The sequence below is a fragment of the Myxocyprinus asiaticus genome, chromosome 3 (assembly GCF_019703515.2).
Source record: "Myxocyprinus asiaticus isolate MX2 ecotype Aquarium Trade chromosome 3, UBuf_Myxa_2, whole genome shotgun sequence".
Taxonomy (NCBI): Eukaryota; Metazoa; Chordata; class Actinopteri; order Cypriniformes; family Catostomidae; genus Myxocyprinus; species Myxocyprinus asiaticus.
In genome coordinates, this window is record NC_059346.1 from 33,104,558 (window position 1) to 33,128,504 (window position 23,947).

At 40.0% G+C, this 23,947-nt stretch overlaps 2 protein-coding genes across 5 annotated transcripts in view; one reads left to right on the top strand and one right to left on the bottom strand.

Moving 5' to 3' along the window:
• Positions 1-23,947, bottom strand: part of LOC127427940 (mucin-5AC-like) — a 184,695-nt gene that overhangs the window by 109,519 nt on the left and 51,229 nt on the right. The window lies entirely within an intron of this gene.
• Positions 1-23,947, top strand: part of LOC127427795 (spectrin beta chain, non-erythrocytic 1-like) — a 123,532-nt gene that overhangs the window by 89,912 nt on the left and 9,673 nt on the right. For all 4 annotated transcript variants that reach the window (XM_051675577.1, XM_051675587.1, XM_051675583.1 and 1 more), the window contains 29 exons: positions 2,621-2,712; positions 2,865-2,945; positions 3,971-4,086; positions 5,233-5,345; positions 5,551-5,738; positions 6,276-6,393; positions 6,498-6,656; positions 6,740-7,042; positions 7,708-7,861; positions 7,978-8,372; positions 8,461-8,565; positions 9,207-9,365; positions 9,478-9,689; positions 9,868-10,005; positions 10,280-10,499; positions 10,796-11,149; positions 11,538-11,720; positions 11,904-12,106; positions 12,238-12,328; positions 16,157-16,303; positions 16,457-16,720; positions 16,989-17,213; positions 17,326-17,415; positions 17,539-17,832; positions 18,906-19,036; positions 19,154-19,358; positions 20,121-20,498; positions 20,786-21,030; positions 23,613-23,751. In XM_051675577.1, the coding sequence (XP_051531537.1) occupies positions 2,621-2,712; positions 2,865-2,945; positions 3,971-4,086; positions 5,233-5,345; positions 5,551-5,738; positions 6,276-6,393; positions 6,498-6,656; positions 6,740-7,042; positions 7,708-7,861; positions 7,978-8,372; positions 8,461-8,565; positions 9,207-9,365; positions 9,478-9,689; positions 9,868-10,005; positions 10,280-10,499; positions 10,796-11,149; positions 11,538-11,720; positions 11,904-12,106; positions 12,238-12,328; positions 16,157-16,303; positions 16,457-16,720; positions 16,989-17,213; positions 17,326-17,415; positions 17,539-17,832; positions 18,906-19,036; positions 19,154-19,358; positions 20,121-20,498; positions 20,786-21,030; positions 23,613-23,751 (5,502 nt within the window). The remainder of the gene's footprint in view (positions 1-2,620; positions 2,713-2,864; positions 2,946-3,970; positions 4,087-5,232; positions 5,346-5,550; positions 5,739-6,275; positions 6,394-6,497; positions 6,657-6,739; positions 7,043-7,707; positions 7,862-7,977; positions 8,373-8,460; positions 8,566-9,206; positions 9,366-9,477; positions 9,690-9,867; positions 10,006-10,279; positions 10,500-10,795; positions 11,150-11,537; positions 11,721-11,903; positions 12,107-12,237; positions 12,329-16,156; positions 16,304-16,456; positions 16,721-16,988; positions 17,214-17,325; positions 17,416-17,538; positions 17,833-18,905; positions 19,037-19,153; positions 19,359-20,120; positions 20,499-20,785; positions 21,031-23,612; positions 23,752-23,947) is intronic.

Here is a 23,947-nt window from a genome sequence, read left to right on the forward strand (position 1 = left end):
GCATGTGAAAAATCGCTGTTCCATGTACGATCTGAAACGCAATTGTCCTCATTTTCCGTAGCCGTCGGCTTTTGAAGGTATGCAATGTGAAGGTTGTACAAAGTAACATTTATCTTTAACAATGCTATCAAAGTGAAAAGCAGGCACAATAACGGTGCTACAACATGGGTCGCCATCTTGAATTTTTTGGGTTGAATAGATCACATGACTGCATCACCTGACCACAAATACGTCATCGTTTACCCTGTCCACTCTACAAGGTGAAGACAGCGTTTCCAAATTAACCACTTGAGAGACCGTTTTCAAAAACCGCTTTCACTGTCAAATGGCGTCTCTGTGGACAGAAGGCCAAAACGTAGAGAAAAAGATGCACATTCTTATTATTGTATTAATGTGGAAGAGGCCTCAGATCTACATGAACATACATGTATAGCCATAAAGGGTCTTTTTAGTCAGAGTTTATCTGCTTCAGAGCTTGTTGAGATCTTTTGTCTCGTCCCTCAGCCTAGTTCTGTTATTTTTGTTTGTCTTCCAGGCAGCTCAGTCTGTCTTCACTATTCATGATATTTCTAATTAGCATGTTATTGTGTGTGGCTTTATTGCAAAAAAAATTTCGGCTCAAAATTCACTCAATTGAAACATGCTAATTATCAAATCCCAATGATCCAGGCTGCTTTTCATGAGTGCTTCCAATTAGTTTGTAAAGATGTTTGGGATTTGTGTTTTATTATGTCACTGAAACTACAGAATTACAGATGATATGAAATTGAACCATTTTGCATTCTTTACTGAATGAATCCAGACAGATTACAAATGATTGTACTGATATACTCTGGAATGGATCAAGATTACTTCATTAATAGACTTAATAGAGCATGCCAGTGTTTTTTTTTTTTTTTCTCTGTGCAAGTGCGCATGATTGGGGTTATTCAGGTCATGGGACGTCTGGTTTAAGATTTCTCTCTGCAAGAGGTCTCCTGTATTGTACCATAGATTTATAGGTTGTAGACAGCTGTGTGTCTAGCTTTACATGAGTAAACAGGAGCCTGTTAATATTTGCAGCAAGGAAGCTTAGCTACTCTTTTTTTTTTTTTTTTTTTTTTTTTTTTTGCTATATTATATTTTGCATGTAGTAAAATGTTTCATTTTATATGTAGTAAATCTGATACACAATAACAGAAGCCGGTGAACCTTCCCTCCAGAATAGGTGTCTGAAACTGGCCTTACAATACGCAGTCAAACTCGAAGCAAATCTAAGTAATCCGGCCTCTATACCAGTATTCCAACCAGAATGTTCTCATCTGTATGAAGCTAGACCTAAAGTGATCAAACCTTTTGGAATATGGATTAAACCATACTTGGAGTACTTGAACACCAATCTGGACAACATAAAACAGTATAATTTTTGGCCTGTCCCCCACTGGATCTTGAAAAAACCACCTATTTCTATGGCATTGGCACAACTAAAAAAAGGCAGAAACTCTCCCCAACGTGTATCAACAAGAATTCTTGGTACTGAAATGTAGTCTCCCACTGCATAGTACAGTATTCACGGATGGATCCAAAACAGATAAGTGTGTCAGCAGCAGTAGTGATTGGAGATCAACAATATGGCATACGTATTCCAGAACAGAGCTCTATCTTCACAGCTGAGGCCCGAGCGCTGCTACTGGCACTGGAAAACATTGAGCAGGGCCGAGGATGAAACTTTTTAATCGCTACAGACTCAAAGTCTTTCCTTTAAGCACATGAATCCATCACCCCAAATCATAAACATTTCAACTAAAATACATCGATTACAGTAGAAGGATTTCAACGTTACCTTCTGTTGGTGCCGGGACATATTAGTCTGGCAGGAAATGAAAAAGCAGATACAGCTGCAAGAGAGGCATTAAACTTGGAGATCTCAGAATGTCTGATACCACTCTCTGACCATTAATAAACATATATCACCAATAAGTGGCAATCAGAGTGGAATGAGTGTGACAGCAATAAATTATACAAAATAAACCCCAGGGTCCAAAGCAACTACTCTCAAAATTTTAAACCTAGGCATGACCAAATAGTGTTTACCAGATGCCGACTGGGCCATTCAAGACTAACACATGCATTTTTACTGACTGGTGAAGATCCTCCCATATGTATACCTTGCCAAACCCCTATGACCATCAAGCACATTCTATTGAACTGTAAAACATTTGGAACTATCAGACAACGCTTCTATACAGAGCCTTCCTTAATAAACATTGTTTTAAAAGTGCTATCTGAACAGATTTTACAGTTTTTATCTTGTATAAACTTAGTGTCTTATCTAATATTGCAAATATGTATTGACAAACCATTGTTTGCCATGTGAATAGCCTAGTTGCTGACATGGCGTTAAAACTAAATAAATAAACAAACAAACAATCTGATACACAATATGGAAATGCTTGTTCAAGACCAGTGAAAGATGATGTGTTTGGCAGTGAAAAGTTTCATTGATCAAGTAGTTGACATTGTTTGGTTTAAATCACTTATAGACTCCCAAATCATCCCAACTTTTTGTACAAGGTAAAGATTTGGGTTGTCGACATCCACATCAGTTTACACAGTTGTTTTATGTTTTGCTTGATTGAAGATCCAAGACATTAGCGTTGAGACGGAGGACAACAAGGAGAAGAAATCAGCCAAAGACGCTCTGCTGCTGTGGTGTCAGATGAAGACTGCAGGGTAAGAGAGGAGGATAAAGAAAGAGAGTGGACCAGAGAGTAGAAATGAATGAGAATATGAAATGAGTATAACATCTCTGTTCTACTAGTGCTTTAGTGAACGCTCTCACTAGTTTCGGTTCTGTACTAATGAACTCTGCTCTCTCTCTGCAGATACCCAAATGTCAACGTCCACAACTTCACCACCAGCTGGAGAGATGGTCTAGCGTTCAGCGCCATTGTGCACAAACACAGGTATTGATTTGAGCACATATGCACACATAACACACAAGTACACCGGTACAAGGCCTTTGTTCTCAAACACATCAGGCTTTAGTATGACTACAATTATCTCAGAGTAGCATTCCCACACACACACTTCCCACCCCTTCCATTCTTCAGCATGTTCCCACACATAGAGAGAGGCCTGCAGGGGCTTCATCCACCAGCTGCATTCTGGAACTTTAGGCAGCCTTGTCCTGTAAAGGTGACATGTAAAGTGTAAAAGCACATTTACTCCAAGTCCAGATTTGCGGCACGAAAAACTTGCGTGACACATTGTTATGAACTCCTTCACACAGAATCGAAATTTTGTATTGTGATGATCAATCGGAGGCAAGGTTGCTTTTTTCATTTTTCAGACAGTTATCCAGAGTTTCAGACAACAAAAATTTGGATTCGGTGTAAATATTACATCTTTTTTTGTTTAGTCACACCAGACTTGGTGCAATCATTTCAATTAATCTAGCAGCAACACTAACTCTCTACATCTGTAACACACATGACTGATGTAAAAGTGTTTTATCTTCTGTATTGCATGATTTTTACATTTGAGGTGAGGTTGTTTTCTTCTGTGGATTAAATCATTGCATTATGAACTAGTTGGGCACTGTAAGATTGCCTGCTGTTCCCCTCATCTGTCCCACCAGCCTCTTATGTTTTCTCGTTTCCCTTTAAGCTGTCTTCTAGCAACTTTGTTCTTTCTGTTCACTGCAAATTTCTTCAGAGGAGAAGAAAAAGAAAAGTTGAATTATGTTTTCCTAAATAGGAAAATAAATCTCTCTCAAGCCTTTTTTTTTTTTTTTATCTCTTTCCTAATGGATTGTTTGAGTGCTTCCCTCTGTTGTTGAAGAAGTGCACTGCAGTGTTATGTAATCTTATGATGGCAAACTAAAATGATAAACTAAACATGAGAAAGTGTTTTACGGCATCCAAATGACAAAGACATACATTTAATCTGTTCCCTGTTTCTCTCTCTTCTCTCTCTTTGTCTCTCTTAGGTCAGACTTGATTGACTTTGATAATCTCAAGCGGTCTAATGCCCACTATAACCTGCAGAATGCCTTTAACGTGGCCGAGAAGGAGCTGGGTCTTACCAAGCTACTTGACCCCGAGGGTGAGATACAGACTTTTGCATCAATCGAAAATACATACAATTGCACATGTACTACACACACAAGAATACCTCACTGCCTCTGCATTCACTGAAATAAATAAAGAGATCTGCCACCAGAAGGTTAGTACACACTACAAAATAATACACAAAATCTTTGGGTGGAGCAGAATTCTGTTTTTGCGTTGTTTTAACTTGTTAAAGGTGCTGTAATAATTTTTTTTAATGAAATGAAATGCAGAAAACGTCCCTATTACCTGTCACATATCACTGAAATAGGTGCCATGAAATATCACACCTGTCTCTGAAACAGTCCTAGGCTGGGTAAGCAGCGGGATAAAAGATCTCCACCGGTCCCAGTCAGATTGTTTGTTTAGCCAATCAGAAGACTTTCTGCCTGTCAGTTATTGTGCGCATTCACAGGGCAGCCCATGTATGCTTGTATAAGTGCCAGTACGATGTCCTGCTCCCGCGAAATGCACAGGGTTGGATGTAGAAATGCTCAGAGGGACCCATCGCCCTCCATCTGCTCCAACACAACAGTCTCTAGTCTGTCTGTGTGTGTGTGTGTCTTTGGAGTGCGGGGTTTTGGAGAAGGGGCGTGGTAAATCAACGGTTAGTCTGGTGGAAATTCCAGAACGGCTAAAATCACTTGCAGCACCTTTAAAAGAACAACTGGTAATTAAATGACACTAAGTCTCAAGTACCTTAAGTACCCATGGCACGGCAACAGTTCTCAGTTAATTTTGAGTGGGACAAGAATGTTAGTTATGATGATTTAACGTTCAGTATGTCAGTCAAAAGTGAATTCAGTAACTGTTCTGACAGATTCAGTGAGTAATTTGTTAGAATTATTCAGATAGATGGTCTTTTTGGCAGAATAATTTAAAGAACCAGCCCATAAGAGTCTTAAATTTGTGAATTGGACTACACTGGTCATGCATTATGTATGTTTTTGTGTGCATCACCGCTGATTAGCAGTGCATGAAACAGTGGGAAAGTTCAGAAATCTCTGGATTACAAGGCCACAGATCAAGAAAGATGATATGCCTTATGAAGAGATTGAATAAAAGATAAAGCCATTATTTAGCTCACTGACACTGATCTATCATAACCACACAACAATCATAAAAATCTCTGTCTTTCAAGATGTAAATGTTGACCAGCCTGATGAGAAATCTATCATCACATATGTGGCCACATACTACCACTACTTCAGCAAAATGAAGGCACTTGCCGTAGAGGGGAAGAGAATTGGCAAGGTAGGTGGAGAGAGGGATAAAACAACTTAATTCACATTCAATAACAACCCCTCTATGTATTTCTGAAGTGAATCCACCCTTATGTTTACAAAGTCAAAGCCATTTCCTGATGTGTTGCCATTTCAAAAAGTGACAGTAACTATAAATGTGGGCAATCGTTCTTTAAAGTGAATGGAACTATATTTGACCATTTCTGTTTCTTTAGGTGCTGGACTATGCTATTGAAGCTGATCAGCTGATAGATAAATATGAGTCTCTGGCTTCAGAGTTGCTGCAGTGGATTGAACAGACCATTGTTACCCTGAATGACCGGCAGCTCGCTAACTCTCTCAGTGGGGTTCAGAACCAGTTACAGGCCTTCAACACCTACCGTACCGTAGAGAAACCACCTAAGTGAGCACATGTCCACACATGCTAAAGTCCAAAAATCCTCAACTGTAAAGGCAGGGTTTCCATGGTCAAGAAAAACCTGGAAATATCAGGGAATTTTTTCAATTGTTTTTCCAGGTCTGGAAAAGTTGTAAAAAATAAAACAATCCTAAAAGTCATGGAAATTTCTATAGTGAATATAGAAATTTCTAGGTATGCTCTGTCTAAAATGTTTTATTTGCTAGAAATAGATCTTGTATAGACTAAAACTTGCAAACTATAGTGATGTCTAATTTGTCAGAGACCGTTCTGTTCATTGAGTCGGCCAACCAGGTTCACAGATCAGTCTGAATGACTTTGAATTAGCGGATTGTTCTGAATTACAATGATTTTAAAAAGTCCTTATCCAGAAATCTCGAATACTGGAAAGGTTTTGAAATTGTCTTGGAAGTCCATTGGTCAAAAAGTGTGGGAACCCTGTAAAAGTGTATTTTAAAGGTTACTTAAAGAACTGAGTACTGAGGATAGACCCCTCACTTCACTCCTGTGTGTTTATGGCAGGTTCACTGAAAAGGGAAATTTGGAGGTTTTGCTCTTCACCATTCAAAGTAAAATGAGAGCAAACAATCAGAAAGTCTACATACCAAGAGAGGGAAAACTGATCTCTGACATCAACAAGGTATATACCCAAGAAACGCTCCAAGATATGAAACTGCACCAACCAAAGTAATTTTTTTTCTGGTGATATTGATGGGTGTTTTGTGTTTTTGCTTGGCTGAGCAGGCATGGGAGAGGTTGGAGAAGGCAGAACATGAGAGGGAGTTGGCACTGAGAAATGAGCTGATTCGTCAGGAGAAGTTGGAGATGTTGGCCGCACGCTTTGACCGCAAAGCAGCCATGAGAGAGACCTGGCTCAGCGAAAACCAACGGCTAGTTTCACAGGTGAGAGAAAGAATGGAAGAAACGTAGAAGAAATGTAGTAATATCATTGTTTTAGCATAACGTGCCTTTATTGCCCCCTGTAGGACAATTTTGGTGTTGACCTGGGCGCTGTGGAGGCAGCCACCCGGAAGCACGAGGCCATCGAGACTGACATCCAGGCATACGGCGAGCGTGTGGCTGCCGTAGAAGCTGTTGCTCGTGAACTAGAGGCAGAGGGATATCATGAAGTGAGGCGCATACTGGCACGAAGGGATAATGTGCTCAGGCTGTGGGAGTATCTGAAGGAACTACTTGCAGCACGACGAGAGAGGTTGATAGCACACAGAGATATGCAGCGCCTCCTACAGGAGATGAGATACATCATGGACTGGATGGAAGATATGAAGGTACTGACTCACGGATTTGTTTGGTTCTTGAGGCATGTGTACTTACTGCAGATTCTATGTCACAGTTAAAAACTATATTTGCATTTCCTGAAAGAAGTACCAGGGTTTTCAATGCAGCAACATTTTTTGGTTTTGTAAATGCTGCATCAGAGCTGCTTTGCCATTAAGTCACATAACACATGTTCCAACTGGATACGAGAATCAGCTTATAGTCACTGTGTAGTTTAAATGTGCCTAGAAATGGTTGCAAAGAAGAAAAGACCAATCAAAATTCAATATGCAAATATATCTAAGAAAGAAGACTAGTCACATTTCAGTAGGCAAATATAACGTAGATGCCATCACTGTTGGTTACATTTTGAATGCTGCACATTCTATCAATTTAAGTCGATATGAGATTTTCACGCTTAAATCTTAAACTTCTTAAAAGGTACAAACTTTACAAAAAAAATAGCACACACAAGGATGAAATTGCCTACAAAACAAAGGTTGAACGGTAAGCAGTTAAACAGAAGAAAACCCTAACCAGAATTTTTGAGGAATGTCAATACAATGCTGCCTTGCAAGCAATGTAAAAAGTGGGTAATGGAAACGTCTTTTGAGATCACTTTGTGTTTAGACATTTTTGCATACAGGCTTAATTGTGTGTGTGTGTGTGTATTTAGAGTCGTCTGCAATCTCAGGACAGTGGGAAACACCTTCATGATGTTGAGGACTTATTGCAAAAACATACTCTTGTGGAAGCTGATATATCAGCACAGGCCGAGAGAGTAAAAGCAGTGCAGGCTGCAGCCAAGAGATTTGCTTCAAACGAACAGAGTGAGTATATACCCCCCCCCCCAAACACATGCTTGTCATGAGATCAACACTATCAAAATTGATCCTTAAATTATATTTTTTATTTATTTATTTTTTTTGTGTTCTCCTTACTGTAGGCTATAAGCCATGTGACCCGGCGCTGGTTGAGGAGAAGGTGGATCTACTGGGCCAAGCGTATGGAGAATTGGGCCAACTGGCAGCGGAACGAAGAGCTCGCCTGGATGACTCGCGAAGGCTGTGGCAGTTCCTTTGGGAGCTGGGAGAGGAGGCAGCCTGGATTAGAGAGCAGGAGCAGATCCTGTCCGGAGGAGATTACGGAAAAGACCTGAGCTCCGCTCTTCACTTCCTCTCTAAACACGAGGCCTTTCGAGATGAGATGGCAGCCCGGTATGGTCCTCTGGGGAACAGCATTGCCGGGGGAGAGGCTTTGGTGAAGGAAGGGCACTTTGGAGCACCTGAGGTGACTGAGCGAATTATGGACGTGAGAGCACAGTGGGAACACTTGGAGGAGGTAAAGAACCAGAGGAAGACTTGAACTCAATGATTAAACTGCAGTATTATACAGATACGTAGTCACATTTCAAACTCTCCTTCTGAAGGTCTCTAAGTTGCGTGAGCAGGGGCTACAAGAGTCTGTAGCTTTCCATCAGTTCCAGACAGATGCCAGTGACATGGAGGCCTGGATACTGGATACACTAAGACTGGTAACTCAGTTGTCTTTCATTATGTGTGTACTCTACTATACGACTTTACTCTCCTCTGCTAAACTCTGCTCATTTCAACTTAATTGCATGATACTTGGCTTTACACTCATCTTTGTAACTTTACTACCATTGGTGTCTGACTTCTAACTTCAATTTTTGTTTAAAGAACAGAACAAAGTATGTTATTTTAACAAACTCTGTGTCAATGTACTCTCCAGAAAGAGTATACTCTTATGTTTTATTGACTGTTTGCTACTACTGGATTGTGAATTCATCTTTGTACAGACATTAAATGACACCGATTAAGTCTCACAAAACCCTAAGTACACCTTTTGAGATGAGATGGCCTTGTTTTTTGCTCTATTCTGCTCTTTTGTTAGGCTTCCCACCATCATGGAAAACCTGGAAATATCAGATAATTTTAAAATTGTCATTTTCAAGCCTCTAAAAGTTGTGGAAATTTTTAAAGTCTTAAGAATGTATTTACCATAAGAAATTTCCATGACTTTGCCTAGTTTCTAGGAAATTGCTGTTTGATCTTTTTGATCATTTTTAATTTTTTTAACAAAATTATTTTCAGATTTCAGTGTTCTTTCATTAGACTGAATCCTTTTTGTTATTCTCTGTTCCTAATGTTGTAGGTGTCAAGTCAAGAGGTGGGCCATGATGAGTTTTCCACACAGACTCTAGCCAGAAAACAGAGGGAAGTGGAGGAGGAGATTCAGAGTCACCGATCACTCATAGACTCACTGCATGAACAGGCCTCAACACTACCTGCAGCTTATGTACAGTCACCACAGGTACACACGCACATCAGAAAAAAAAAAAAAATGAATTAACAGTCTGAATAAAACTAAATGCATGTAAATTACCCAGAATATGTATTCAAAAGTCTCACCCATTCTTCGACAGGTTGAGGGCCGTCTCCCAGCAATAGAGCAGCGTTATGAGGAGTTAGAGGGGTTGTCATCATCATGGAGACAGGCCTTGGATGGAGCGCTTGCATTGTACCGTATGTTCAGTGAAGCGAGCGCCTGTCAGCTGTGGGTTGGAGAAAAAGAACAGTGGCTTCACAAAATGGAGATCCCCTCCAAACTAGAGGACCTGGAGGTGGTTCAGCAGAGGTGAGAGCAAAAAAATAAAAAAAAAATGATGCCTGTTTGATTAAAATTGTTACAGTGCTTTAATCAATATGACATGTATTTTATTTTGCATTCAGAAAACATTTATGTAATTTGTTGCTATAATAGGATTTGTTTTGTTGTAGAGGTATTGTAATAATGTTGTTTTGTTTGATTGAAGGTTTGAAACTCTAGAGCCAGAGATGAACACATTGGGCGCGCGCGTTTCTGATGTTAATCAAGTGGCCCAACAGCTGCTTGGATCAGACAACCGCAACAAAGAGCAGATTAACCAGACACATGACCAACTCAACAACAGGTACACTCACCGAAACAAAAAAAGTAGAATAACCACACCCAGAGCTATCACACACATACACAAATATTCCTTAACACATACTAAACCTCAACAAAGGAGAGATTAACAATTTACAGAATCAACTTAAATACACACACAAAAAAGGATCCATTAAGTCAGATGAAATACATAATGAAGTCATGTATTGAGCCATGCAAGTGCAATCATGAAAAACACAGCAAGCGCATTAAATGGCCTCATACTTCTCCTCCCTCTTCATTTTCCCCCTCTGCAGGTGGTCTGATTTCCAGAGTTTGGCCAACCAACGTAAACAAGCTCTAGAATCCGCATTGAATATCCAGAATTATCACCTAGAATGTAATGAGATCAAGAGCTGGATGAAGGAAAAGACCAAAGTCATTGAGTCTACACAGAGCCTTGGAAATGACCTGGCTGGAGTCATGGCCCTGCAACGCAAGCTTACTGGTATGGAGAGAGACCTGGAGGCTATACAGGTAAAAATAAATCATGCATAGTTATGAATGCATTGCAACCACAATAAAACCATGCTGGGAAAAAAACCCAGCTTAAATTGGTTTGCTGGTCTTAGATGGTCTCACAATCTGGTTAGACTAGTCTGTTTTAGAGGGGTATTGGTCACTTCTCAGTCGGTCAATCTGGGAAACCAGCTATACTAACTGAAAAGCATCTTAGCCAGATTGGGATTCTAGATAAACCAGCTAAAATCAGCCAACCATCTTATTCAGGTGTTTTTTTTTTCTAACACATTCTCTTTTGCACTCTTCCAAAGGGAAAGCTGGATGACTTGCGTTCTGAGGCTGAGAAATTGACTTCTGAGCATCCTGAGCAGGAAGAGGAGATCATGGGTTGTCTGGCTGAAATCCAGGAGGTATGGGAGGAGCTTCGAGCCACCATGAAGCGGCGCGAAGAGTCATTGGGTGAAGCCTCCAAGCTCCAGGGCTTCCTCAGAGACCTTGATGACTTCCAGGCCTGGCTATCTCGTACACAGACCAATGTGGCTTCTGAAGACACGCCCACTTCTCTAGCAGAAGCAGAACGTCTGCTGGGTCAACATGAGGCCATAAAGAATGAAGTGGACAATTATAAGGAAGATTATGAGAAGATGAGAGCTACTGGAGCCGAGGTCAGTTAGTATACACTTAGTAAGTACACTCAGTATTTTTTGTTTATGTCAGGCTGGCCTGTAAGGCAAAACTCTTGGACTGCTAATGTAATCTAACGGCACAGTGCAGCATCATCCACAAGCAATAGTTTTCATTATTGATGCAATTGTAGAGATGAGCTTTTCGCAGTCGCAAATTAATTAATTGTTCTGTAAACGAACATATCTGAAAATGGGGGGTTACTGAGATGAAATGAGTAGTTCTCTGCTGTTCATGTGATCTCATCATGGCGGCCCCCATGAGGAGCCCGAATCCATGTAAAACAAAACAGCTTAAGACTGGATTCTTGTTGTTATTATGAGAATTGAAGTAGATGATGTAAATTGAGTTGGCTCTATCTGTGATTAGGTGACACAGGGTCAGACGGATGCACAGTACATGTTCTTAGCCCAGCGGCTGCAAGCATTGGACACAGGCTGGCATGAGCTGAGGAGGATGTGGGAGAGCCGCCACTGTGTTCTTGCTCAGGCCTTCGACTTCCAAACCTTGCTACGAGATGCAAAACAAGCAGAAGGCTTTCTAAACAGCCAAGTGAGTACTTGTGATACGTTTGTGTTTTTGTTTGTGTTTGTTACTAGCTAAATACTGTAACATACCACCTTTTTGAGGAGGAATCCATTTTTAAAAGTTGCATATGTTACCAATAATACTCATCATTGGAAGATGAAGTCTTGATGAGAGAAAAAACCCATTCACATTTCTCTCTGCCCGTAGGAGTATGTCCTGTCACACACAGAGATGCCCTCCAGCCTGCAGGGCGCAGTTGAGGCCATCAAGAAACATGAGGACTTCCTCACCACCATGGAGGCCAGTGAGGAGAAGATCAACAGTGTGGTCGAATCAGGGCGGAGACTCGTATCTGATGACAACATCTATGCAGACAAAATTCAAGAGAAGACAGACTCCATTCAGGAGAGGTGGGCAGGAACCGAACAGATGAAAAGAAGACATACTCAGAAGCTGCACTATGTTTGAAATAGCACTGTTGATATTTAAAATAAAGGTCCAGTCTTTTTGTTATCTCTTGTTCTCTTTCAATTTCTTTTAGACACCAGAAGAACAAGGAAGCTGCCAATGAGCTGCTGACCAAACTGAAGGATAACAGAGAGCTGCAGCACTTCCTACAGGATGGACAAGAGGTAATAATCAGTGTTTGGTGTAATCCACTTACAAAGTAATTAGTTACTGTAATCTAATTTAAGTAAAAAAAAAAAAAAGTATTGTAATGCATTCCATTTTAAATTCTTGTAATCAGATTACAGTTACTGACTTTCAGTTAATTACTTTTAAGTATAGGGTTATGTTTATTTCTAATATATAATATTTATTTAGAATACACAAATTATGGCCTCGTAATAAGTCATTGTGAAGGAGAAATGTGATGTGCTGAGTGTAAGGCAGGCATCCGGATCAGCTCTTTAAAAATGTGCATACAAAGGAGCTGTGGTTGTGGGAAAATGATGAAGCTTTTGCACTGATTGATTGATTGACAGCTTTATTAATCCCTGTGGGGGAAACTAATTTGCCACCAGTTCAACTCATATATATATATATATATATATATATATATATATATATATATATATATATATATATATATATATATATATATATATATACAAACAGCAAACAATATAGACATTGCATTCACAGATATCAACAAATAAATACATTTTTAAAAAATGACAATTGAGACATGATTATCAGCTGAAGGTGCTATAGATCTATACCATATCTACCAGTGTTCATTCAAAAATCTGACCGCTGCTGGGAGAAAAGACCTAAGTCGTTCAGTAGTACACTGAGGCATCACTAGTTGCTCACTAAATGAGCTTCTAAGTCCATTTAAAAACTGTGTATTGGATGACTTTAAAAATACAAAACCACTTTTAATTTGGCCCTTGTTCTCTTTTCTACATTGACCTCAAGTGAATCTGGGGTAAGGCCAATCACCGAGCCAGCCTTCCTAATCATTTTATTAATCCTATTTTTATCATTTGCAGTGATGCTACCATACCCCCCCCCCCCCCCAACAGAGCACAGCATAGAAGAGGACACTAGCTAATATTCCCTGATAAAAAAACATGAAGAAGCTTCTTGCTAATATCAAAGGATATAAGCTTATTTTAAAAAGAAAAGTCTTGATTGCACCTTCTTGAATACAACCTCACTGTTCTTTTTCCAGTTTAATTTACTGACCAGATAGACACCAAGATATTTATAAGACTTGACGATCTCTATCTGATGACCCTTAAGTATCACTGGGAAGACCTTCTCTTTCTTTCTTATAAAATCAATAGTTAGCTCCTTAGTCTTCCCAACATTTATATTTTTAAAAAATTGCATCACACCAGCTGACAAATACATCAACCTCTCTTTTGTAGGCCAGGTCATTGCCATGATTAAGTAGACCCACTAGGGCAGTATCGTCCAAAAACTTTTGGATTTGACAAGACACCTGACTATGCCTGTAATCAGCGGTGTAAATAAAAAAGGGGATAAAACCGTGCCCTGTGGGGCTCCTGTTTTAGTTAAGATCATGTCTATTCATGATTTATTATCAAGTCTGACAAACTGAGGACGAGATAACAGATAATCTAGGACCCAAGCAATAGTTGTATTATGCAGTTTAAAAATACAGTTAATTTATTAGCAAAAGATGTGGTTGAATTGAATTAAAAGCACTAGAAAAATCAAAAAACACAATCCTTACAGAGCTTGCTGTTGTTTCCAGGTGGCTGTAAATGCTGTGAAGCATAATAAGTAGTGCATCATCTACTCCCACACCCTTCCTATATGCAAATTGCAAGGGGTCTTGAAAGACTTGATACCTGTCTACTCAGATGACCAAGGATAATCCATTCAAAACATTTCATTATGTGTGACATCAGGGCTATGGGGTCTAAGATTATTAAGATTACAACTCACATTAGTTTTTTTTAGGAATTGGAACTAGACAAGATGTTTTCCACATTACTTTTTTGAATTTTTGATAAGGACAGAGACACAGAAAAAATTGATTGAAGGGCTGAGCACAACTGATCAGCACAGACTTTCAGGGTGCATGGATGGACACCATCAGGGCCTGCTGCCTTGTTAGCCTTAAGGTGTTTTAACTGCTGTCAAACCTCATCAACATTCATAACAATAGCTGGGCTACAGTCCTCAGGACTGCTCTGTGCAAGAGATGCGAAAATGCTCTCGTGAGAAGCAGAAAAGTCAAATTCATCAAACCTAGCAAAGAACTGATATGCCTCATTTACATTTATCCCAGAACCAAGAAAACTGGGATTTCTAGTACCATAACCTGTAATAGATTTCATGCCATTCCAAAGACCCCTTATGTTACAATTGGACATCTGTCCTTCAACCCTTTCCTTATATTTATGCTTACCATGTTTGATTATTGCTTTCAGCTCCTTTTGAGCAATCTTAATCGTATCTTTATCACCACTAAAGAATGCAGTTTTTTTCATATTAATAGCAGCTTTAACCTCCCTTGTCAACCACGGTTTATTATTAGGGAAATTTTTAATTCGTTTATAGGGAATGACAGACTTGACACAGTAATTAATATAACAGGTGACTTTGTAAGAGATACTGTCCAGATCATTGCCATCATCTAAAAACACAGTCCAGTCTGTGCAATCAAAGCACCCTCTTAACTTTTCACAAGCATCCTCTGACCACACACGCACAGTCTTGGATGTAATTGGCTGCTTCTGAGCCACAGGAAAATATCTGGATGTCAGAGATATCAAATTATGATCCAATTGCCCAAGAGGGGGAAGCAACTTTGCAACAAAACTCTCCTTAATGTGCATATAGAAGAGATTGATAGTTTTATTACCCCTCGTAGGACATAACACCATTTGTTTAAATGAGGGTAGGGTAGCAGAGAGAGAGAGCAATGATTAAAATCCCTGTTAATAATTACCAACGCGTCTGGAGAGAAGCATTGCAAGGCATGGGTGACTCTCGAAATTGTCTCTGTGGCCAACTTCCCATTACCCGATGGAGGAATATAAACCACCTGTACAATCACATGAGAGAACTCTCTTGGCAAATATTAAGGTCGGCAACTTACAACGAGCATCTCAATGTTCAGGTCTCAAACTATCTTCTTCACCATAACATGACCAGGATGACACCACTGATCATTCACATAAAGACAGACACCTCCAGCCTGTTTTTTGCCAGTCCTCACCGGATCTCTATCCATCCTGTGTAGTGAAAAACCTTTCATCTTCACATGGGACTCTGGTGTCCTGTCTGACAGCCAAGTCTCTGTAAGACACAGTAGACTGCTCTGTCAGTATAAGCGATCATACTGCAAATAAGCTGTCATTTCATCCACTTTATTAACCAAAGAGCGGACATTCCCCATGATAACTGAGGGTAGCACAGGTTTGTACCTCCGCCGACTGTTGCTGACCCGGACCCCTCCTCTGCAGCCTCTCTTTCTAGTCTTGAGCTTGTTTTCCGGAAAGTCAACTTCAAGACCCAATCCGCCTGATGCAAAAGGCCATAGCTGAAGAAGCTTCTCCCGACTATAGGTGATGAAAGTTGGGCCTGGTTCATTCCCGGCTTGTAGGCCTAGTGTTTGAGTGGCTCTCCAAACAATTATTACCCAAAGCCACAGAATGCAAACCAAAGTGCGATTATTGAATGCGGCCATAATCACGTCATCAAGGTTCGATCCCGCTGATAATCATAAATCAAAAGTAATTAAAGTATTAAAAACACATAACAAACGTGAATCACAAACGCACAGACACACAGGTGGCAGAGTCGCCAACAAGGGGGGCGGCGCCTCTGAGATACTGTACCATAGCAGTTTTGTCTATTTATTTTCCGTAAATAAGCTTCAGCATAAAAACGACACATCCTACTGGATGAAGCCAGTGATGCCAAATTTAGAGCATTTGAATTGAAAATTCAGTTTTCTTTCTACCCTGTCTACATAGCTGACTCTGTGGATAAATGAGAAGATGTTGACAGCTCAGGACATGTCATATGATGAGGCCAGAAACCTTCACAGCAAGTGGCAGAAGCATCAGGCTTTCATGGCTGAGCTTGCTTCCAATAAAGACTGGTTGGACAAGATTGACAAGGTATTAACGTGCACATCTCCCAGTGCTTTTATATTTACTGATGTACCACTAAACCAGTGCAGCTACTGGGACATTGTTTATAATGGGAAATTAAATTAGAAGATATAACTTTTTAGTCTTGGCATCTGCAGTGACTGTTTCTCTCTCTTTTAGGAGGGTCAGGCGATAGTGAAAGAGAAGCCTGAGTTGGAGCAGACGGTATCTGAGACTCTCAGTGGTCTGCAGAAGCAGTGGGATGAGCTGGAGAGCACCACTCAAGCCAAAGCTCAGTGTCTGTTTGACGCTAACCGTGCTGAGCTCTTCACGCAGAGCTGCTCGGCCCTGGACTCTTGGCTTCAGAACATCTCCTCTCAACTCCAGAGCGATGACTTTGGAAAAGATCTCACCAGCGTCAACATTTTGCTCAAGAAACACCAGGTAAATCCAAGGCCAAGTAGAATGTATGTTACTCAAGAAATACACATCACTTGTGTGCAATCAAAATGTCCTACAATGCATGGAAATCTCAAAAACATTTTGAATGTGCAGTAATTCTCCCAATTTGCCAGATCCAACTGTGAAAGTTCCTGAAGAAAATTTGTAGAATTATATTTACATAGGAGAATGATGATTGGCATTAACCACAGTATTTATTTTGTTAGATGTTTTAAAACTAATGACACCTTATGTGTACTTCCACCTATAGATGCTGGAGCATCAGATGGAGGTGCGTGAAAAAGAGGTCCAGTCTCTAGAGTCGCAGGCCCTGGCTCTGGCTCAAGAGGATTCTGGTATAATGGAGGTTGATGGACAGCAGAAAAGGGTGACAGACAGCTTCTCTCAGCTGCAGGACCCTCTAAAACAGCGGAGACAGCATCTCCTCGCTTCAAAAGAGGCTCATCAGTTCAACAGAGACCTTGAAGATGAGATAGTGAGTAACAAGCAAGAGCAGCTACACATACACACTCACAAGATTTGTTTGGCTTGGCTTGGAAAAATTATGAAATAAACTTACAGTAAAGTTTTATGTTTTTTGTCTAAAGTTATGGGTGAAGGAGAGGATGCCCCTCGCCACCTCCACAGACCACGGCAAAGACCTTCCCAGTGTCCAGCTGCTCATCAAGAAGAACCAGGTAATTCCATCACTCGATCAATGTGTTTTTGAAGTTATGAAAACTGTTTTTTTTGGGGGTTTTTATCGCCTTAAAGACTTTTTTCTTTTTTGTTCTTTGACCATTTTTACATTCTTCCTCCAGACTCTGCAGAAGGAGATTCAGGGTCATCAGCCACGTATCGATGACATCCAGGCTCATGGTAAGAGCATGTCTCCAGGAAAGGAGTCAGAGGTGGACAAGGAGAGGAGAGCTACTCTAGATGATCGTCTGGTGGAGCTGAGGGAATCGTGGGCCCTTCTGATTTCTGAGACAGAGCAGAGACACGCAAGGCTAACAGAGGCGAACAAAGCACAGCAGTTTTACGCAGATGCTGCGGAGGCCGAGGCCTGGATGGGAGAACAAGAGCTTCATATGATGTCAGAGGAAAAGGCAAAGGTCAGTAAAGCCCAAAGTATACTTCTGTTTTGATGCAAACGCTTAGTGTCTTGTCGAATGCAAGCTTGTCAAAGTATACTTAATTTGACTGTGCGCATACACAGGTGGCTGATGCATGCGCGATACGACTGCTATGAGATACTGGGAGAAACTATTTTTCTTCAGGAGTTTAGACCCATAAATATGTCTTTATGTTCCTTCAGACTCAAGTTATATAAACTCACACATGCGTTCTTGACGTGCACATTCACTGTTGTTGTCTTTACCTTCATCTCTTGTTGATTAGCAGCGATTACATCTTCTAGTGCTTCTTCATGAGAGCAATAACAAATAATTCTATGCGCATGTGGTTAGAAAAATCGGGCTGCGTGCATTCAGTGCTCGAGCACTCTGCTGACAAAATTTACGTCACACATCTGACCAAAGTATACTTTAGAGTAAATTGGATGTTGTAGATGATTACAATTCATTCAAAAATGTTTGCTAAAGGGTGCGTTATAAAAGTTTTCACAAGAGGATCATTTGGAGTTTGATGAACATGTACACTACAGTCAAAGGTTTCAGCACACTTGACAGTATTTGTTTCTTAAAATCTTAAAAACCTTTTGATCTAAATGCTTATATATAAATGCTTGAAATTAGTGCACAAGTATGAATGTCTTTACAAAATAAAATTTGAAATTTCTTAAATGGAAGAGTTGAACTGGATGGAAAAGGAAAAGCAGCCAACAAGTGGCCAACATACATGGGATTTCCTTTCAATATTGTTTAAAATGCATTCCATATGCCACCTGGTTGGTTGAGATAAAATGCAGAGTCTGCAGAGCTGTAATCTATCTAGGCAAAGGGTGGCTATTTTGAAGAAGCTGAAATATAAGATAGTTTTAAATTGGTTAACACTTTTGTGGTCACTACATAATTCCAATACTTCCATTTTGTTATAATTATTTGTCATTTTGACTGGTAGTGTAAGAGTAATTGGTGATACTGGGGAACAATTCTGGGTGGTTGTAAGAGCAGAAAATATTATATTTTTGAAGCGCTTTGCTGACATATCTGAACAATTTTTGTAGGATGAGCAGAGTGCTTTGGTGATGGTGAAGAAACACCAGATTCTGGAGCAGGATCTGGAAGACTATGCCCAGACCATCCACCAGATGGCCAACAGCAGCAGACTTATGGTGGACAGCGAACACCCAGAGAGGTGAGGGGCTTGATGGGATATCTCAGGACTGTCAGATACAAAGTTGCCCATGTCAATAAGTGCTGAAAGTGAAACGAAGTATTGATTTATTCAATTTCCTTTGTCTGCCTCTTGTAGTGAAAGAATCACTTTGAGGCAGGCCCAGGTGGATAAACTGTATGCAGGGTTGAAGGATCTGGCAGAAGAAAGGAGAGGCAAACTGCAGGAGAGACTGAGACTGACCCAGCTGAAGAGAGAGGTGGATGATTTAGAGCAGTGGATCGCAGAGAGGGAAATTGTCGCAGGATCTCATGAACTCGGACAAGACTATGAACATGTAACGGTATGAAATACCCTAGTCTATAATCTTCACCACAATAAAGGAATTGTTGGCTGTATGAACAGAGCACCTACATTCATTGTTTATATTTACGTATGTTAATGCAACTTTACATTTTTAAAATTCTACCAGTCTCGAAAATTTACTTAAATGAAGGGGAGATATTAGCCCCCTTGGAATTAATTTCAAAGGGATACATTCAAATTCTGTATGTCGTTCTTTGTTCTGTGGAACTCAAAAGGAGATTAGGCAGAATGTTAGTCTTAGTCAACATTCACTATCATTGTATGGAAAAATATGCTATTAAAGTAAATGGTGACTGAGCCATTTTGGGTGAATTGTCCCTGTCCATTGTACAATTGAAAATTTGTATTGCAGCACTTTTCATGTTACTGTCTCCATGTTGTATCCTCCTTCATTTTGTAAGTCGCTTTGGATAAAAGCGTCTGCTAAATGAATAAATGTAAATGTAAAATGTCCCTTTAAGGACATATTTTTACCTTCATGAGGTTATATATTTTTTTCAAAGATATACACAGCATGTTGTCCATTTTTGTCAAAAACTTAAGTTAAATCACTTCCTTAAAATGGTCACTACGTTGTCTAAACCCATAACTAGATAGCCCTAGTATAGAATATTATGAAATGTATCAAATGTAAGGTAACAGATTAAAAAAAAATAGAATTTTACTACAAAGTTTTTTTCTGACTCTCAAATTGTTCCATGCAGTTGTAATCTTAAATTCTGTCTGTTTTCTCTTGCAGATGTTGCGTGATAAGTTCCGGGAATTTGCACGGGACACCAGCACAATTGGTCAGGAGCGTGTGGATGCAGTGAATGCTCAGGCAGATGAACTTATAGAGTCAGGTCATCCAGAAAATGCCAGCGTGGCCGAGTGGAAGGATGGGCTCAATGAGGCCTGGGCCGACCTGCTGGAGCTCATCGACACACGAACACAGATGCTGGCTGCCTCGTACGAGCTGCACCGCTTCCATCAGGACGCCCGGGAAGCTCTGGGGCTCATACGGGAGAAGAATGAGACGCTAGCGGGGGCCGAACTTGGACGGGACCTGAACACTGTCCAGCACTTGTTTAGACAGCATACAGCCTATGAACATGATGTGCAGGCACTCAGTGGGCAGGTGAGAGTGAGTGTTTGTGTGTGTTTCTAAGGGGCTGTTCACACCGGATGCATTCTCACATCAATTTGCACTGGTTTTGAATAGTTTATCTATTTAAATATGCACTAGTTTGATGTAATTTGTAATGCATTGTAATGCTCCTCACAACTTTTAAAAGCACGTCTCAAGACTTCTATGTTCTATTCCTTTCTGCTGCTCTGTGTGCAAAAACGCATGCTGTTTGAACGGCTTATTTTCCTTCTCTCTTCTCCCTCTTTTAACCATTATTCTTTGCCCCTTCACTGCAGGTCACACAGGTGCAGGATGATGCAGCACGTCTGCAAAAAGCATATGCAGGAGAGAAAGCTGAGGATATCCATCACCATGAGCATGCGGTCACAGTGGCCTGGGAGGGACTTCAGTCTGCCACTCAAGCCAGGAGGCTGCTCCTATTGGACACAGTTGAGAAGTTCCGGTTCTTAAACATGGTCAGAGATCTCATGCTGTGGATGGAGGGAATAAACTTACAGATCCAGTCACATGACAGTCCGAGGTTCATGTGCACACACAAATGCATTTTGAAGTCTAAATCAAACACACACAGTGATACATACTGTGAGGTCTGCATGAATATGTACAGTAGTCAACTACAGAACAATACAGACAACTGCAGTACAGACAGTGAGGTCCAAAAGTCTTAAGGCCAGTTTGAGAATATGGGATTTTTTTTCTTCTCTCAAACCTGCAATTAATCATGTTTTTTAATGATCAGGAATGAGGGTTTTGAACAATTTTAATCAGAAAAGCTTTGACATAAAATGAAGAAGAAATATTCTTAATATAATATATAAAAAGAAAGATTCTGAACTATTTCTAGGTCAGTAATCAAATGTTTTGTTGACCATGTTGACTCCTTTGTAAAGATTAAATACTATGAAATATGGAAACTCATGCTTATTTTCTCTCTCTCAACTTTTTACTTATTGTTATGCACATAATATAATTTAAGTTTTGTATTACATTAGAAAAATTGTAAATAAAGCATTTTCACAAATGGCCCAATACTTTGGACCACACTGTACAAAGATTGAAGTATTATGTGTTGTATATAGTACACAAAACTGCAATTATTATTATGTTTAATAAAGAATGAGTTATGTAATATGACTAGGTGAACAGTTTATAAGTACAGTGCTGTGAAAAACTATTTGCCCCCATCCTGATTTCTTCTGTTTTTGTATGTATCTCATGATAAATTGTTACAAAATTCTAACAAAATCTATCATAAAACAAAGGCAATCTGAGTGTACACAAAATACAGTTTTTAAATGATAGTGTTATTAATTGAAGCAAAAAAGTTATCCAATACCAACTGGGCCTGTGTGAAATAGTATTTGCCACTTAGTTACTAAATCCCCAACTCCATGAAACTTTATGTAATATGACTAGGTGAACAGTTTATAAGTACAGTGCTGTGAAAAATTATTTGCCCCCATCCTGATTTCTTCTGTTTTTGTATATATCTCATACTAAATTGTTACAAAATTCTAACAAAATCTATCATAAAACAAAGGCAATCTGAGTATACACAAAATACAGTTTTTAAATGATAGTGTTATTAATTGAAGCAAAGAAGTTATCCAATACCAGCTGGGCCTGTGTGAAAAAGTATTTGCCCCTTAGTTACTAAATCCCCAACTCCATGAAACTGCATTCATAGTGGGGTTCAACTGGACTAGACACAACCAGGCCTGATTACTGCCAGCCCTGTTTAATCAAATCAGCACCTAAATAGAGCTTTTTCAGCAGCATGAAGTTGGCTAAAAGTTCTCACTCAGTAGCACATTATGCCAAGGTTGAAAGAAATTCCAGAGATTATGAGGAAAAAGGTGATTGAAATACATCAGTCTGGGAAGGGTTACAAAGCTATTTCAAAGGCTCTGGGACTCCAAAGAACCACAGTGAGCCATTATCTCCAAATGTAGAAAACTTGGCTCAGTAGTGAATCTTCCCAGAAGTGGCCAACCTTCCAAAATTCCTCCAAGAGCACAGCGACGACTTATCCAGGAAGTCACAAAAAAGCCAAGGACAACATCCAAGGAACTGCGGGCCTCTCTCGCATCAATAAGGTTCACTGTTCATGACTCCACTATCAGAAAGACACTGGCCAAAAAAGCCATCCATGGAAGAGTGGCGAGGCGAAAACCACTGCTAACCCAGAAGAGCATTAACTCTCGTCTGAATTTTGCCAACACACACCTTGATGATCCTCAAACCTTTTGGGAGAATGTTCTGTGGACTGATGAGTCAAAAGTGGAACTATTTGCAAGACAGAGGTCCCGTTACATCTAGCGTAAATCAAACACAGAATTCCACAAAAAGAACATCATATCTACGGTCAAGCATGGTGGTGGTAGTGTGATGGTGTGGGGATGCTTTGCTGCTTCAGGGCCAGGGCGACTTGCAATAATTGAGAGAAACATGAATTCTGCTCTCTACCAGAAAATCCTAAAGGAGAACATCCAGTTATTAGTCCGTGAGTTGAAGCTCAAGCGCAACTGGATTATGCAGCAAGACAGTGATCCAAAGCATAGGAGTAAGTCCACCTCTGAATGGTTCAAAAGAAGCAAAATTAAAGTTCTAGAGTGGCCTAGTCAAAGTCCGACTTGAACCCGATTGAGATGCTGTGGCAGGACCTTAAACGGGCAGTTCATGCTCAAACCTTCCAGTGTGACTGAACTAAAGTGTGGGCCAAAATTCCGCCACAGCATTGTGAAAGACTGATCTCCAGTTATTGGAAGCGTTTGGTTGCAGTTGTTGCTGCTAAAGGTGGCACAACCAGCTATTAAATTTAAGGGGGCTATTAGTTTTTCACATGGGCAATATAGGTGTTGGATAACTTTTTCGCTTCAATAATATATATATATATACATATTTGAAAACTGTATTTTGTGCTTACTCAGGTTGCCTTTTGTTTTATGTGATATCTTATCTGAAGACCTAAAAAAAAAAATTTGTATGAAAAACACAAAAATAAAAAAAACTCAGGAAGGGGCAAATACTTTTCACAGCACTGTATGTGAACAATTGATGAGTTGTTTTATTAATCATGAGTATCTGCTTTGTGTGTTGTAGGGACGTCTCTTCAGCTGGTCTGGTCATCGCCAACCATCAGGACATTAAGTCAGAGATAGAGACTAGAGCAGACAGCTTCACTGCTTGCGATGAAATGGGACGCACCCTCATCAACAACAACCACTATGCTTCAGATGAGGTCTCCTTTTTTTTGAAAATACACAAATTAAGAACCACTGATTCACACTTGCATATCATTACAAATCACTGTACTTCGGAAGAGTTACACATGCACATTTTCTATGCTCCATGCAGGAAAACACATGCATGCAACTGTTATCCTGCATGGAGTTGTACATATGAAATGTACAAACACTTATAATATACTGTATGTA